The 17,373-nt window shown below is 32.3% G+C and overlaps 2 protein-coding genes across 2 annotated transcripts; both read left to right on the forward strand.

Moving 5' to 3' along the window:
- Positions 1-1,296: 1,296 nt before the first annotated feature.
- LOC123656472 (transmembrane protein 19) lies at positions 1,297-3,503 on the forward strand. Its single transcript, XM_045592151.1, has 5 exons — positions 1,297-1,549; positions 1,631-1,879; positions 2,151-2,300; positions 2,381-2,701; positions 2,948-3,503. The coding sequence occupies exons 1-5, from the start codon at positions 1,384-1,386 to the stop codon at positions 3,094-3,096; spliced, it is 1,035 nt and encodes a 344-aa protein (XP_045448107.1). The 5' UTR covers positions 1,297-1,383; the 3' UTR covers positions 3,097-3,503.
- A 719-nt stretch (positions 3,504-4,222) lies between these two features.
- LOC123656473 (putative inorganic phosphate cotransporter) lies at positions 4,223-14,959 on the forward strand. The gene is made up of 11 exons (XM_045592153.1): positions 4,223-4,316; positions 4,706-4,905; positions 5,264-5,344; positions 5,511-5,754; positions 7,733-7,947; positions 9,759-9,920; positions 10,656-10,788; positions 11,689-11,802; positions 12,803-12,933; positions 13,961-14,059; positions 14,567-14,959. The coding sequence occupies exons 1-11, from the start codon at positions 4,223-4,225 to the stop codon at positions 14,633-14,635; spliced, it is 1,542 nt and encodes a 513-aa protein (XP_045448109.1). The 3' UTR covers positions 14,636-14,959.
- The last annotated feature ends 2,414 nt before the right edge of the window (positions 14,960-17,373 follow it).

A 17,373-nucleotide genomic window follows, 5' to 3' on the forward strand; every position in this document is an offset into this window, starting at 1 on the left:
ATTTTAAGTTTTAAAATTTTTTCGTAGGATCAAAACAATTTACAATTAAAAATTCATTGTGTGTTAATCTTACTGATAAAATAAAACTACGCGAGAATCCTAACAGCTCACGAACGAAACTACATTTAACCACAGACAAAAAACGGATTTGTTTGTGATTAAAATCAATCAGGCATTTAATGTCACACAGCTTGCATATTGCCATGGAGGCTTACTGAATGGCTCACTGAATTTAGCCCCACTTTTTACGATTTTTGAATTTTATTTTTATATTTAAATAAGTATTTGTTCATCGTTTGTTCGTAATTGTTCGAATGTCAAAATTGTTTGTTCGACTTTTATTTATTTATTATTAATTAAATAAATGTTCACCTTTTCTGTTTCACCTCAAATTAATTTTTATTAATTATCGTTTGTTCGAACACTATTGATGATTGTTCGATCATAAAAACAAATAATTAATTATTATTTTTGAAGTATCAATTTGTGTATTGAAATATCGTTCTGCGATGTCTCCGGCGCTTTAGAAGGTACAGCCCCATCATCCTTGCGTAACAAAATGCAGACACCCATGCTCGCCTTTATACCTCCGGCTTCTAAAGAACACTCTAGGAGTAGGGCAAATAAGACGTTGTGGGCGAATTTTATAAGTGGAGCGCATATTTGGACGCTAGCAGGTGTCAGCTGTATGCTCGCAATATGGTTGCATGGTGAAAACATGCAACTGTGGGGCTTGTGAGTAGGGGTTGTGAGTATATATGTCGCATGAATTTGAGTAAAACTGAATTCAACATGGATTTCCGGAAATTTAACGTTGCGTTTTTTCCGAATCAAATGAGAGATAGCATTGACAATTTGATATTGACAGTGGTTTTCTTAATTCATGCCACGTTTTGATAAAAGCGAATTCTGACCCCACCTATATTTTGTGGGCAAAGTGGGTGCGATGTGGTCGTGACCAGTGACGTCATCTATGACGTCGGTCATCGCTCGCACCTCGTGACGGCAGGTGGAACGATAGAAAGGTCGTTACGGTCGCTTAGTGGAACGCAACCTTAGTCTGTTGTATTTACACTGTTTACAGTCATCTGTCACTTACTTTCATTTGGTTCATTTTTGAAACTTCACAATTGAAAAAATTTAGTGAAATAAATTTTTATAATGTGAACAATGAATGATAAAATATAATAAATATATGTTCAGTAAGTGACAATCATTAAGGATTTATTCGAAACATCTTTTGATATATTCATGGCTTAATTTTGTGTCAACACTAACCAGTTTTAAAATGTTTACAGTTATTCTGGTATGCATAAGGTGTCATTACAACAACGGTACCCTTGCAAAAATTTTATGATTGATCTAATTAATGTGTAACTGAAAATGTCTATAACCGATGAAAAACCAGTAACCCTCGAGAAGATGGGATTAAAAAACAATCATATTTTAACTGTACTTCTTATTTCATTTGCTATACCACTGTCGATGTCGATGTGGATTATAAATATAATTTATTCCAAACTAGTGTTAAACAACGAGGGATTGGATGGCAAGTATATATATATTAAAAAAAATGTTGGCAAATATCATAAATATTTATAATAATATAAGTGAAATATTATTATTTCAGAACCAGTTATAATATCGCCAGCGAGGTGGTTAGCTGCCTGCTTAATACCTATTCCTATTGCAGTGTCAGGTTACAGAAAAAAAAGTATTAATTTAAGTGGAGCACTGTTAGGGCTAGTTGTAGCCTTTCTGTTGACTTTGTCTAACTATTGCTTTTTGGTTGACTTAATAGTTTTTTTTTTGTCATCTTCTAAAGCAACTCGTTTTAGACCTCATTTAAAACGTAAGATTGAAAAAGACTTTAAAGAAGGTTTGTATAACTTTTTCTAAATATTAATAAAAAAATAGTAAATGGAATGAAACAACTCTTTTTCGCAGTTTATTAAGTTTTGTAGATGCCTGATGTTGACCTTGTTTTTTGAGTTCTCCCAAGACCATGGTTGCTGTAAACGTTTGGTATCTACAAAAATTAAGAAACCAAAATCTGAAAAAAGTTGTTTCATTATAATAAGTGAAATTCCCATAAACATTAGAAAACAATAGTAAAAGAACATTTATATATAATGTATAATTTCCTTTAGGTGGTCAAAGAAATTGGGTTCAAGTACTTTGTAATGGTGGTATGGCAACTCAACTAGCACTACTGCATTTATTAGATGTCGGTGCGACAGAGCGACCAATTGATTTCGTACATAACTATAGAGCTTCTTGGCTCAGTGTTGGTGTACTAGGTGTATATATTTTTATTATTCTAAAAATATGTTATAATAAGTTATAAAAATAATATTTAATATGTTGTTTTGCTAATTAGGTGCTTTTGCTTGCTGTAATGGTGATACCTGGGCCTCAGAATTGGGGACGGTGTTAAGTACATCTGATCCAGTCCTTGTAACATCATGGAAAAAAGTGCCCAAAGGAACAAATGGAGGAATTACTCTCATTGGAACAATCTTTAGTACTCTTGGAGGACTTTTGATTGGATTATCTCACTATATAACTATTCTGTACTTTGCAGACAGAGCCTTATTGTCATATGCGCCTCCACAGTGGCCTGTCATATTGTATGGTGGCTTGGCTGGTTTTTTAGGCAGCTTTATTGATTCTATACTTGGTGCAACACTCCAATATTCTGGTAATTGTAACATATGAAAACAAAATTGCTAAACATATAAATTGAAGAAAAGTGTAACTAATTCCATTTATGTAATGATATTATGTTCACTCTGTAAATAAAAAAATATGCTACCAATAGACATTAATAATTTAAGAGTTATTGAGGTAGTGTTATTCATAAGCGACATTAAATCTACAAACTTTTTTTTTAAATTTAAATCAAAGTTAAGTAATGCAAATTACAATTTCACACTCTTGATTTCAGGTTTAGATAAGGATGGAAAAATTGTATCATATTCAAGTTTAGCAGTAAAACATATTAGTGGAAGAAATATAATGGACAATCATAGCGTCAACTTACTTTCAACTATAATAATAGGACTATTAATGCCTACTATTGTTAAAAATTTATAGTTTTTACAAAAATGTTATATAATATGTTTACTTAATTCAATTATTATTTATTTGGGTTTCACAAAATTGCACGTATCTACCATTTTCATAGTCACTGTACATTTCTATTTTTTTATAACTTACTTATCAAAGAGTTTCTGAGTAGGTACTTATAATAAATATTTAAAAATAATGAATTTATATTAAAAAAAATTGTAAGTTTTTACAAAATATTTTTGTCAGTCAGTGTACTTAATTTTTTGTGACTAATTAAATTACTGCTTTGCTCAGTGCAATATGTAATGAGACAAGTCAAGGTTAATAAACAAGATAAACTATATCTCCAGAGGTTAAAATGACAACTGCATATGAGTTAATCGTTATTGATATGTAGGAGTTATTTAATGAATAAAATTATTGCAAATAAATTATTTAGTATTATTATTATGGCATATCTCGTGATAGCCGTTTTCAAAGAATGTCAACTTCGGAAGTGCCGGTTTATATGTAATTATGTATAAATCGTGGTGGAAATATATTAATATGTTAGAGGTCATATTATACAACAGGAGAGTACGCCAAATAAGCGATATAATTACATGAAAATATCTAAACGGGGTACTTGATTTCAATAACTTACTGGAACATTAAGGAATTTACTAGGAACGATGCCGTAATTACTGTTATTTAATGGATATCGATGACAAAAGATAACGAAAAAATTTAAACTATTAATGTTAGCGTATTTGATAAGTAAAAGTCAAAAATCAAAATCGCTGTATTCAATCCGTATATATTGAAAAATAGATAATATTTAATTTTGTCGTTACCAGGAAACAAAAATTAATATATATTTTTTGTTATCTGTGTATTTATTTGACATCTTAGCGAATTATTTTGATATGACATTGACATTGATATTTTGAATTCCTATTTTGTACTACATAGAAATAATTTGACAATTTGAAAACTTTTCTTTGTTTACGTATAGATTCCGCTGAAAAAAAAAATCATATAGCTTATGACTCACTCGTATGATCTCTAAATCTCTTTTTGAATAGTAAATAAGTTGGTTTAAAGTTATAAACTTTTATACTGACGACTAAAGTGATATTTCTTTGTTAAGAAGGGGAATGGTGCTTTAATCATGTCATTACCAGTGGAAGAGAGTTCAATATTAAATGCTGACATAGAAAATGATGTCACAAGTAGTCACAGGAACCTAGTTGATACAGAACCAGGTAGAGGATATACAACATATACCTGACAAATTTCTTTTGTGGAAAACGTGAAGTTAATGTTAGATTTATCGTTCTTACTCATTGACACAATTTTTTTACTATGACATACTTTCAATTACTTTGTATCGTTCTTTTCTTTTCAAAAGCAGTTGATATAGTAGATATTTTGTATCATAAATATTACATCTTTATTAATATAAGTTAAGTTTGTTTAGTAAACTCTCATTCGAAAGTTGAAAATCTAACGAAAATAAACAAAAGTTTGATGAAATTTAAGACATGCTAAAAAAGACATGCATAAGTAAATCTAACTACTTTTTTATTAAAATTTAATGCCCTATTTGTTGTATCATAATTGTAACATGATTAAAATTTGTGTATTTGAATAGTTGAGGAAACAACAGGATGGATAAAATGTCGGACAGTATTGGGTATTATGGGTTTTCTTGGCTTTGCCAATGTGTATGCGATGAGAGTGAATCTTTCCGTTGCAATTGTGGCCATGATCAACTCCACTGCACCCTTACCATCCAATGACTCTTTAGATGTCTGTCCTTCATCTCTACCAAGCAATACAACTATTCCTCCTGTAAGTTGCAGTTGAAAATTTCAATTTCTCTTTATTTATTGTGTATTTTTGTAATAACAACATAAATTTTAAGTAGTGCTATGTACTGTATGTTATATATTAAACGAGTTATGGTTTTTGATAAATTTAGAGGATTACTGTTTATATATTTCACTCTTATTGATGTATAAAACTGATCAGTAAAAACGTAGCCCTAGGTAACTTCAACAATAAATAGTAGTAAGTAATATAAGAATTTGTATTGACAAAGATGGCAAATTTTATGTCTATATAATGGTGTTAGCCACCATTAAAATTAAAAATGTTATGTGTTCAATGTTAATAATAGCTTTCTAATTTTTTTATTGTTTCTTTTTAGAAATCAGGTGATTTTAACTGGACAGCTGAACAACAAAGTATTATATTAGGATCTTTCTTTTATGGATATGTTTTAACCCAGGTAAATTGTAACAATAATAATGTAACTATGTTTTTATTGATTTCATTAAATGGAATTTTTTTTTATTGTTCAGATGATGGCTGTGATTTTATTTTATCTACTTTAAACTATTGATATTATATGCATAAGTTTAGTTTTTTTTTTGCAAAATTTTTCTCTGTTTTAGATACCTGGGGGAAGAATAGCCGAATTATTTGGTGGTAAATTAGTTTATGGTGTTGGTGTATTGTTAACAGCACTTTTTACGATATTAAGTCCTATAGCTGCTTTTGTAGATTTTAAGTTTTTTATTGCCGTGCGAGTGTTGGAGGGGTTAGGGGAAGGAGTAACATACCCTGCTATGCACGCCATGCTGGCAAGGTGGATACCACCCATGGAAAGATCAAAGTTTGCTGCATACGTATATGCTGGTAAGTACATTTTGTTGATGTTAAATGTATTATTCAATGATAGTATAAAATGCGACTATTATTTATGACAAGTACCATTATATGATAAGAACAATTTGTTTCGAAGTTATACATTATTTCATGTTACTTATCATTTTATTAATCATGCAGCTGTATTGTCGAAAATGTAAATCGCTGAGTTATGCTAATTTAATGAAAATCCACCTTCTAGAGCTGCTTCACTTTTCTTGGTGGAATAATCTCTGTTGCATTTTTAACAACACACCTACAAAATTTATTTACATTAATTTTATTATAATATATGTGTACCATTTTATTCGATAACTTGTGCTGTGTGGTTACGGCATTATAGAATATAGCTACACCCTCTCTTCCCGTGGGTGTCTTAAGAGGCGACTAAGGGATAGCACAGTTCCACTACCACTTTGCTACTAGAAAAGCCGACCGATGGCGGAATATCCATCCAAATGCTGGCTTTGAAATACACAGAGCGAAGACAGGCAGCAGCGTCTTACGTGCGACAAAGTCAGCCAAAAACAGTGGTGGCTATGGGCAAAACACCCGAGTGCACTCCATTTTTGGCGAACTTGGGGAGATCTATGTCCAGCAGTGGACTGTGATAGGCGGAAGTGTATTCAATAACTTGCTACCTTGCTAAATTTTCGGACTTATCATTATAAAACCGCCACAAGTACTTTTGACTGTTCTATCTTGATGTTAACTTTACACTACCTAGAGAATATTAAAGATACCGAAATAGATGGAAATCTGAGGTGGCAAGATCGGGGCTATATAGTGGATGCATTAATACTTCTCAGTCAGTCTCTCACTTTATGTTAATTGGTTAAAAACATGGGGATGGGTGTCGTCGTGACGAAAGACCTCGCCTTTTCTGTTGATAATTCTGGCCGTTTATACTCAATTTCTTGCTTAAGTCTCATCAGCTGTTGACAGTAGAAATCCGAATCGATGGTTTTACCCGGCGGTAAATGATGCGCTTTCAATTCCACCATACACTCAACATCACTTTCGTTCATCAACCCGGGTTTCGTGATAGTCTGTGCAGCCTGACCGACCTTTGATCACGATTTCTTTCGTATTTTCTTATCATAAATGATCCACTTTTCGTCACCAGTGATCAATCTCTTTAAAACTGGTTCGATATATTTACATCTTAAGAGAGAATTGCAATTGAGTACATGGTCCATTTGGTTTCATTCAGTGAGTTCATGTGGTAGGTACTCATACCTATATCGAGCTTTTTTGTGTAACCTATATTTTTCAAATGGGTCAAAACTGTTTTTTGATCAATTTGAAAAACTACTAATGCCTTGTATCTGTATCTTTAAACTACTACTAAAATGTCGATCAAGATCCACTTTTTCAAAAATGTCATTACATTTATTTGTAACTGGGAGAACAGAGCGAAATGCATTTTTGACTTCAAAATTTCCTGACTGATAACGCTTAAACCAATTTTATGCTACTCTTACCGACACTACATTAGGTCCATAAACGTCAAATTTTTTTTTTTTTGTGCATTGAGCTCATTGTTCCTTTTTTAAAGCAAAATTTAAAAATGTATCGAATTTCTTCGTTGGATTCACGTATATTGGTGAACAGATAACCAAATGAAAACTGGCGAGAAACGTTTTTTTTAACTTTTTGATTTCATTAAAAAAAAATTCACCCTTTCATGCTATCAAAACCAGCCAATTACAAACAATACAACAAAAAGAATTTTATATAAATTTTTAACTGAAAATACGAAACGACTTTTTCCCCGATCTAACAGTTAAAAGCACTGTAAAACATCACTCACAGTGTCAGTCCCTATAGTTTTTTTTATACCACAGGCCGCATCCTTTTTTAAGGACCCAAATTTAACAAAAAGCTATTATACAAAATATATTAAATATATGTATTAGTAGTATGCATTTCAGCGACCACTTAATATTATATATTTTTTTTGTTTCAGGTTCAAATATAGGTACAGTCATATCATTGCCTATATCGGGCTGGTTATGTACCCTTGACCTTGGCGGTGGCTGGCCACTATGTTTCTATTTATTTGGGGGCCTAGGTGTCGTCTGGTTTATAGTGTGGATGCTTTTAGTATATGACTCACCTCAAAAGCATCCAAGAATATGTCCGAAAGAAGTTGAATTTATAACACGATCCATTGGAGTTCAGGTAAACTTAACGCCTGTATTAATATTACAGAGCTAGCTAGTTTAGTCAAACGCGCCAATCTCAGAAGCTATGAATTGAAAAATTATTTTAGCTTTAGTTAGCCCATTTATCGAGTAAGGCTATAGACTATATAATAATAGCATGCTATAACCGATAGAAGCCAGGCCAGCTGGTAGTATTAGAGACACTTAAACTTGTTAGTCACGGTGGTGGTTCTAATTTCTCTACATAAATCAATTTAAGTGCTGGTTATTAAATTATGCTACACTTTAGAATTACTGGAATTTAAAATGTTTTATTGAATTTACATATGGAAATATGGAAAAGTTGGTAAACAATTGGAATATAAGATTATATACAAATTAGGGAAATAAATTTCAAAAAGATGTTTTTAGGTCAGCTACTTTTAAAAATAAGACGTAAAGTTCCTACATGTATAGTCAAATTCTATATTTTAACGACATGAAATTGCTAATAGTATGTAACTTTGGCTTTTTACATAACTAAATTATATAATGTCTATAAATGGTATTATGGTGTCTATAAATGGTTTGAAGTACGTAGGTTTACTTATTAAAATAATTTAAAAAAAAATGACAATTTCACGGCAGTACTACTTAGCGGGTATGGGTTAAATTAAGAATTGAGATATGTTATGAAATAGCACAAGGCTACTTTTTTTTCCTGAAAATGTTCCTAATTCCACATGAACGATGTCGCGGGCAACATCTAGTTTATATTATATATGAATCAGTATTACAAACAGGTCACAATAAGTTAATTAATTCTGTTACAAACATAATGCTAAGTGCGTAATGTGATATGGCGTTGTTTTGCATTATCATAATGTGGGACGGAATGATTCACGATATTAACTCGCGTCAAGTAAAAAAAAAACTTACAGAAAATATCTTTATTATCTATTTATCTCCTACATTGATTCAAATGTGTGATCTATTTGTGTATTGTTTCTATATGTATGTTTGTATGTATGTATTTTGTATGTATTTATGTTTGAATATTATCTAATACATAAAATTCTCGTGTCGCGGTGTTTGTAGTTGAACTCCTCCGAAACGGCTTGACCAATTTTCATGAAATTTTGAGTGCATATTGGGTAGGTCTGAGAATCGAACAACATCTCTTTTTCATCCCCCTAAATGTTAAGGGTAGTCCACCTCTAATTTTTTTTTAATCTTTAGATAAATGATTTATTTTTGACCCACTTCCAAAAAAGGAGGAGGTTCTCAATTCGACTGTTTTTTTTTATGTATGTTATTTCAGAACTTTTGACCGGGTGGACCGATTTCGACAAATTTTTTTTTTAATCGAAAGGTGGTGTGTGTCAATTGGTCTCATTTAAATTTAAACTACTATCGTTAGGTAACGGTTGCTGGAGATTGCACAGTATATATTATTTCTAATGTTTTAATGCAATATACATTATAATATAATGAGTAACACAGACTAAATTGTGGGTATTAAATAGTACCTACTGTTTTTTTGAGTGACAAGTTTTGATTAAATTAGCTAAAGTTAAGTTCAGGAAGACATTTTCAAAAACAATCAAATGCACTCTTCCACAATCACACCAAAGAAACGAAAATGTTCGAAAGTAAACTTGTTTCTTATGTCTTTTTTTTTTACTTGGAGACAAATTTTAATTTTAAGATATTTGTATTATGTTAGACTTGGTTTGAGAGATTAAATTGGTTCTAATCCTCATTAGATTTATCGTAAGATAGTTTAAATAATTTAAACATGTAATGATGAATACTTTTGAAATGTATTTTTTGAATTGTGTTTGTCAGGAGGAAAACCAAACAATGTCGATACCGTGGTGCAAGTTCCTAACGTGCCTGCCGTTGTGGGCGATCCTCATCGCACAGTGTGGGCAATCCTGGCTCTTCTACACGCAACTTACTGAGCTACCCACCTACATGAATAACATTCTTCACTTCGATATTGTTTCTGTGAGTTTGTGTCATTTACTCTTATTATGATATAAAAAATGATGTAGGACACAGCAGATTTATCTTGCTATAGACGTCCGTAGGCTATGCTAACAGCTTACCTACCATAAGGCGAACCGTAAGCTTGTTTGCCTCTAGTGATATAAAAAATGAATTCCTATTTCTCTTAGTTAATTTTTTACTAATACTTCGGAAAAGGTTCTTACAGTATAAACATGAACAGTAAAGTTTAGTAGCAGTTGGTCGTTTTGAGTTCTCATTAAAGCGTTTCAGTGACCGTGGAGCCGAAAATATCGCTGACAGAAAATTATCAAAAAAGAAATCAAAATCAAAAATTAATATATTCAAATAGGCTACAAAATCATTTTCAAATCGTCTATTTACAAATTAAGATTGTTTTTGCCTTACTCAATTAATTACAGTTAAAAGTAAAACTACCACCAATTCGCAATGTAGATTATGCAGAGAGCAACCAGCAAGAAACCCCTCAGTTACACTTAAAAAAATTATGTTACTCCTTATTCTGCTTTACATATGAATCGTAGTGGTAGTACCCTAAAAGTTCAAAAACTTGTATTAGATCAAAATGTTTTAAAATGACAAAAAAAAAAAATCGTGATCTATTAAATGTTTATCACATTTGTCTATTCTCTTTGATAGATTAATTCATAAACAACTATTACGTGTCTTAGTCGGTATTAATAATAATTATATTAAATCTGTTTTGATTTTTAGAACGCCAGACTATCCGCATTGCCGTATCTAACTGCGTGGGTCGCTGGCATTTTAATAAGTATATTCGCGGATTGGGTCCTTGTTAAGGGATGGCTTTCTCGACTTAATAGTATGAAGCTTTGGAATACTGTAGGTAAGCAAATAGTTTTATATGATTATATATTATTATTTTCTATACGCCTACATCAAAAACTTTAATAATATGTTCCTCTTCTATATTATGCATGTATTATACATATAAACCTTCCTTTGGAATCACTCTTATGTACTAAAAAAACCGCATCAAATTCCGTTGCGTAGTTTTAAAGATCTAAGCATACAGACAGCGGGAAGCGACTTTGTTTTATACTATTTAATGATAGTAATAATTGTGCTTGCTCGTAAACGAAAAAAAAACCAACTTCAATTACATCGACAAGTAATACAGCGTAAGTAGACACAAAACAGTTAAGTAAATTCGCGATATCATAGATTACTTAAAAAGGAGTCATCAGATCTCGATCAAATTTAAATGAGACCACATGACAAGCATTAGCTTTCGATTTAAACAAGAATCATCAAAATATATTTATAAAAAAATAAATGTTTGTCTGTATGTCCTTTACAGAACTATGCATTTGATCATGGCATGATCTTCAGCAAAGTGTTGTGCATGAGCCCACAAAGGTTTCTGAGTTAGTACGACCAAAAAATAAAAAAAAACGTAGCAATGCGCGCAGGGTACAGCCAGTGATTTATAAAAAATTTACTGCTACTGTCATCTAGTATATAGGTATAAAACCTTTCCACCAACTATCAAAAAAAAAAAAAAAAAAACAGAAATGACTTTATTCAAACAGGCTTCAAAAGTATGTTTGAATCGTCTATTTACAAATTTAGGTTGTTTTTGTCTTAATTAATTGTAACTAAAAGTGAAACTACCCCCGATTCGGAAAATAGATTCTGCAGAGATCGGAAAGAAACTCTGTTTGTATTTTTTTTTATTATAATAGATTAAGTAAAAGAAAATAAACGTTGCTTTTTTTATTGCCAGCGTCATTCATACCGGCCTTCGGTCTGCTGGGTATCGCGTGGGCGGGATGCGACCGTGTCGCCGTCATGCTGCTACTGAGCATCACTTCGGCCTTCGGTGGCGCCACCTTCGCAGGTAACTGACATGACGTCCCGTCGGTTTTTATCATAAATACCTGATAGCGATCTGTTACTCCTAGTAGGGGTCCGCCAACCCGCAGTGGAGCAGCGTGGTGGATTAAGGTCCAATCCTTCTCTTGCATGGAGAAAGAGGCCTACGCTCAGCAGTGGAATGATACAGGCTGAATGCGTGCATGCCTCATCTCTTGCTCACTGTCTACCGGCTGACCAAACGTGACATATAGACAAACATCATAATTATGTAATTACAAATTAACAAATATGTATACAAAATTTTAACACTTAATTAAAGATTTATAAAAACAATAAAATAAAACACTACATATGTATTTAAAAAAAACATATCAAAAATAATATAATAAAATGTTTTAATATTCGCGAATTCAGATTTCGCGAATGAAAATTTTTTGTGAAGATCACAAAAATATAATATCGTAGTCAGTGTCTGTGTTTGTGCTATATATATTTCTAGATTCCCAATACATGACTCTTTTCCTACTATGGTACGTTGAGCGTTAAATGTTTATTTCAAACATTCAACGCTTCCAAAGCAAAAAAGTGAGTGTGTGTAATTCACACACTCACTTTACGGCAGAAATGAAAATTCTGAAAAGTCGTAGTAATGTAGGCCGTTGCGATTTGTTCTATCGACGATGAAAACGGTCTCGTGAAAAAGGTCGTAAGCGCCATGCAAAAACGAGTCGCTTATGTGTTTTGAACAGTTTTATTTTATTAATATAGTGAACGCCCAGTGGTCGGGATTCGGCCATAATTTATTTAAATTATAAATGTGAACATTAAATAAAATAGTATATATGCGTGTGTAATGTTTTTTATTATTATTGATTTTAATGTATTTTTTATGCATAATAAAAATACGTCAACCCGTTGTGGAGCAGCGTGGTGGTTTACGCTTCGACCCTTCTCCTACACGGAGAAAAAGGCTTATGCCCAGCGGGATATCACTGCCTGATCGTATTAATCGTATGTCCTAGGAAACCAGATGAACCACATCGACCTGTCCCCTCAGTTCGCGGGCACCATGTACGGCATCACGAACGCCGCCAGCAACATCTGCGGTTTCCTGGCGCCCTACGTCATCGGACTTATCATCAGCGACACGCAGGTTCGCACCTTATAAAACTTTTTATAATTTGCCATAAATACTTGTGTAAGATAAAAAGTATCTGTTTTTTTTTTCTATTCATTTGGAATGAAAATGATGAAATAAATTCTTAAAATGTTGTGATAAATAAAATAGTGGGTACACGTAGCACGATATAAGGTAGAGCACAACAGGAAATATAATGCTCAAAGTTTGGAGCAGCCCGATTAGGGAAGTACCTCGACCTTACGGAAGACCACAGCTAAATAATACTGTTTTCATGCAGTATTGTGTTCCTGTTGGTGAGTAAGGTGATCAGAGCTCCTGGGAGGATTGGGGATTGGGTCGGCAACGCGCTTGCGATGCTTCTGGTGTTGCAGGCGTCTATAAGCTACGGTAATCGCTTACCATCAGGTGAGCCGTACGCTTGTTTGCCGAACTAGTGATATAAAAACAAAGGTCACTGCTAAATAGCACTGCTCACTAGTAACGTGTTTCTGTGCTAAGTAAGGTAGCCAGAGCTCCTGGGGAGGACAACGCGCTTGCGATGATTCTGGTGTTGCAAGCGTCTATATGTTGAGGTAACTGCTTACCATAAGGCGACCGTAGGCTTGTTTACCACCCCAGTGTTAAGAAAACGGTATAGCCTTTATTTTTAGAACGGCGTCAAAACGTTACATACCCAATAATCATTATAAAATACAAAAGTGCCTTACAAAATTACATTACATTAGTACGTCTACACCTACTTTCTTGCACACACAAAAGTTGGCTGACAGAAAATTCAAGAAGCATTAACCAAATACAGATACACAGTTTAAACACTTGTGTAAGTGCGAAATTAACATATTCAAATAAATAAACACCAATTACTGATGTTTATTTAGTATATAATTTATGAATTTATTTTTTCGAACGTTACAAATAAATATGTAATACATAAAACACACACACACTTCAGCCTATTGCAGTCCACTGCGCGACATAGGCCTCCACAGGTAATACATAAAAGATTAAAACAAATTAAAGTATAATTATTTTGTTTCAGCAAACCCTTGGACAGTGGCGTGAAGTGTTCTACTTGGCCGCCGCTATCGACCTCGGAGCTAATTTGTTCTATCTCTTCTTCGCGAGCACGGAGGAACAAGTAAGTTTGATGTCTTATATAGCTATAATCCACAGTACTATTGTGATAAATTTAATGTAACTTCATATGCTAAAACCCGTAAAGAAATGCACCACAACGTGTCCAAGATTAATGTCCAATATTCATACAACGACTATGTTTATGCCTAAATAAAAATACTTATGTATGTAGTTACATACTCGAAAAACATCACTTTCTCCTGTAGTCAAACAAAGAAACAAAATTTAACTGGGGGATGAAGGATACCCACACCCTTTCGATTGTTTGACTTGTGTCAAAATATAAAAGTATTTTCGTTTTAACTTGTATTTGCAGCTGAGCTCTAAAAATAAAAGTTCAGCGAAGATAATTACGGTTGCATAATTGTTCATTGATTTTTAACTCAATGTTTATTGAGCTATGAAGAGACTACACGGTAGGACAAAATACTTAACGACTCATTCAACATCAGAAAATTAGTGCATATCTTTATCTGCTGCTAACACAAGTATTTGTGTATTGTTTCAGGACTGGTCACGACCGGAGGCAGATGACTTGCCTGTGTCGGTAGACGCGCTCATGTTCCCTGAGTCGTAGGGCGGAGCCGTCACCGCGCTGTGACACAACATCCGACACGACATCCGACACGACACGACATCACGTTACGACATCCAAGACGCTGCGATACGTGCTCGATAACTTATTTCCCTGTGACTATTGTGCTAAAACATCTCTCCGTGACTTCGCCTACGTGAAATTCTAAAAGTTAAGTAATGTCGTTTATTATCCTAAGGGGAACAAAAAGGCTTAAAAAGTCTCTTATGGAACCCTGTGTTTTCAAATGCTGTAAGTAATACAACATGTGTATTATCTAGGTGTCAAATTTTAATACCAGTAAATAATAAATTTTTATACATATCATTGTAATGTTTAGGTCGTTGAGTTACCGGGTCTTATGTTTTTAACAACAAAAATAGTTTACCATCTTAATTCCTTAAATACTTTGTTGTCAACATTTATTTTGTGTAATACTTGATACATAAAACATTGTTAATACTGCAAAATACGCTACGTGCCTTTATAAGAATAAAATTTTAAAAATTAATTCTAGAAGCTAAAAAATCAATAATCTTCTTTTACTGCTAACCTGGTGGTAAGCGATTACCGTAGCTTATAGACGTCTGCAATGCTACAAGCATCACAAGCGCGTTGCCGACCCTACCTCCAATCCCCCCAGAAGCTCTGGTCACCTTACTCACCAACAAGAACACAATACTGCTTGAAAACAGTTATTTAGCTGTGATCTTCTGTAAGGTACTGATGAATCATTTAAAATTCGTGTTACTGTTTTATCAAACATTAAAAATTTTTTTAGTAAACTATATAATTAAATTATCTTAAAAATTATGAAGTTCTTGCCCTAAGAAACATATAAGACTTACGTATAATGTCATGTTTACAAATGATTTTTAGATATGAGTGAATCTAGGGTATGGAGTTATGACCTATGACTTATAATAAGTCAAATTGTATACATTTAGGATGTTTTGATATGAAAAAAAGCAATTTTATAGTACTATCAAATGTACCAATTTTAGAAATTGGTACATTTAAAGATGATGCTTGTGATAAAATTAGTTAATTCGAAAATAAATTCAAGGTAAATGTATATGAAAATGTTTGAGTTCATTAAATTTAGTCTGTAAATGTAATGTTATACTTTTCTGTATTGAAGACGCAAAATATTTAACATGTATAACATATTAAACGATTTACATACTCATGTACTCCACAGATCTTAATATTTATATTGTAATTATATTGTTGGATTTATTATATTGCAAATTAAATTAAATTTTAAGTATCCAGTCCATACATTGATAATATTTTATTAAAAGTAATTTCAAAAGCCATAGAAGTAATGTGGACGATAATTTTAAACCAATTTAAACTCCAATTGTGTGTAACTTCAGTTTTTGTAAAGTATCGAAATAAATATTAAACGTAAATAAATACTTATAAAGGAAATTTAATACTGGATATTATATTCATTAAACGACTCGTTTTGCAAGCGCAATAAAACGTGAGCATAACGAAACGTTTTGCCCACAAATATAGCAAATATAGGAACTGGGGGTTAATTAATATTTCCGAGTATTGTTTCAGTTATGGGTGCTTTTAAACCACTGGTGCAAGTTCATCGGTCAAAGATATAACTATCCCTACTAATATTATAAATGTGAATGTAAATTTGTTTGTTATACGCTTTCACGCAAAAACTACTTAACCGATCATCATGAAACTTTGTACACATAATTTTGGAGGTATTAGAAGTAACATAGGATAATTTTTATCAAAAAAATATTTTTTTTACGAGAGATAAAATCTCTCTCTATTTATTTAATAGACTTAATGCAAGCGAAGCCGCGGGTAAAAGCTAGTAAATATATATATATTGTATTGCTAAACAATTTCCAACATACATAAATCTCACGTAACTCGAAAATAGTGTGCAGTAAAAACTCACCTGAGCTACTGATCTTATAGTTTTGCTGTATATGAGATTTTTGTAAAAATTTTTAGTACTTTATGTTTCACCAGTTGTGGACAAAGATAACCCGCAAATAAGTTACGGTTAGACTTTAACAGCAAGAGGTTAGAATATGCCATTAGGATCTTTTTTACCACAATTAATAAACTACAGTCTTTATGGTCATTTTAGCGAATAGAAATATTTCATAAATACAGTGGAATTCCATGGAAGTGAAAAAAAATAATACATCAACAACTTTTATCTGTTGCATATCAGTCAAATAGCGTTATCTACAACTGGTGAAACAGTAACTTACTCGTAATATAAATAAACGCTTCACGCTATATGCATGCATTCGAGTTTTTTTTTTTAATTGTATATAAAATTTTAATTTTCGGTATCAGTTGCTATATCGAAGTTCTAATACTCTTTTTTAGTAAGTAGACATAACTTTTGGCCAAATATCTCATAAAATTTAATTTGGCACACAAACTAAATACCAAATTTTAAACTTGTATTGAAATATAAGTTCAAAATTTGTGTGTCTTTTTAATAAATAAAAGTATAATAGTCTTATATTATTAGTATAACTGATTGGGAGTGTTGTAGTTATTTTAAGCAATATGGATCCAAGTTGCTTTAAATTATTTTTTATTTACAATTACTGTAGAAAAATTATTTCACTGCTATGTTTTAATTTTATATAGGTATGTGTTTAAACTTTGCAATCTTTAGCATATAAGCTATAAATATTTAAATGACAAGCTTGTTTTTTTATAACTTCTTTATTTAATAAGGTTTG

The sequence above is a fragment of the Melitaea cinxia genome, chromosome 9, assembly GCF_905220565.1.
Source record: "Melitaea cinxia chromosome 9, ilMelCinx1.1, whole genome shotgun sequence".
NCBI lineage: Eukaryota > Metazoa > Arthropoda > Insecta > Lepidoptera > Nymphalidae > Melitaea > Melitaea cinxia.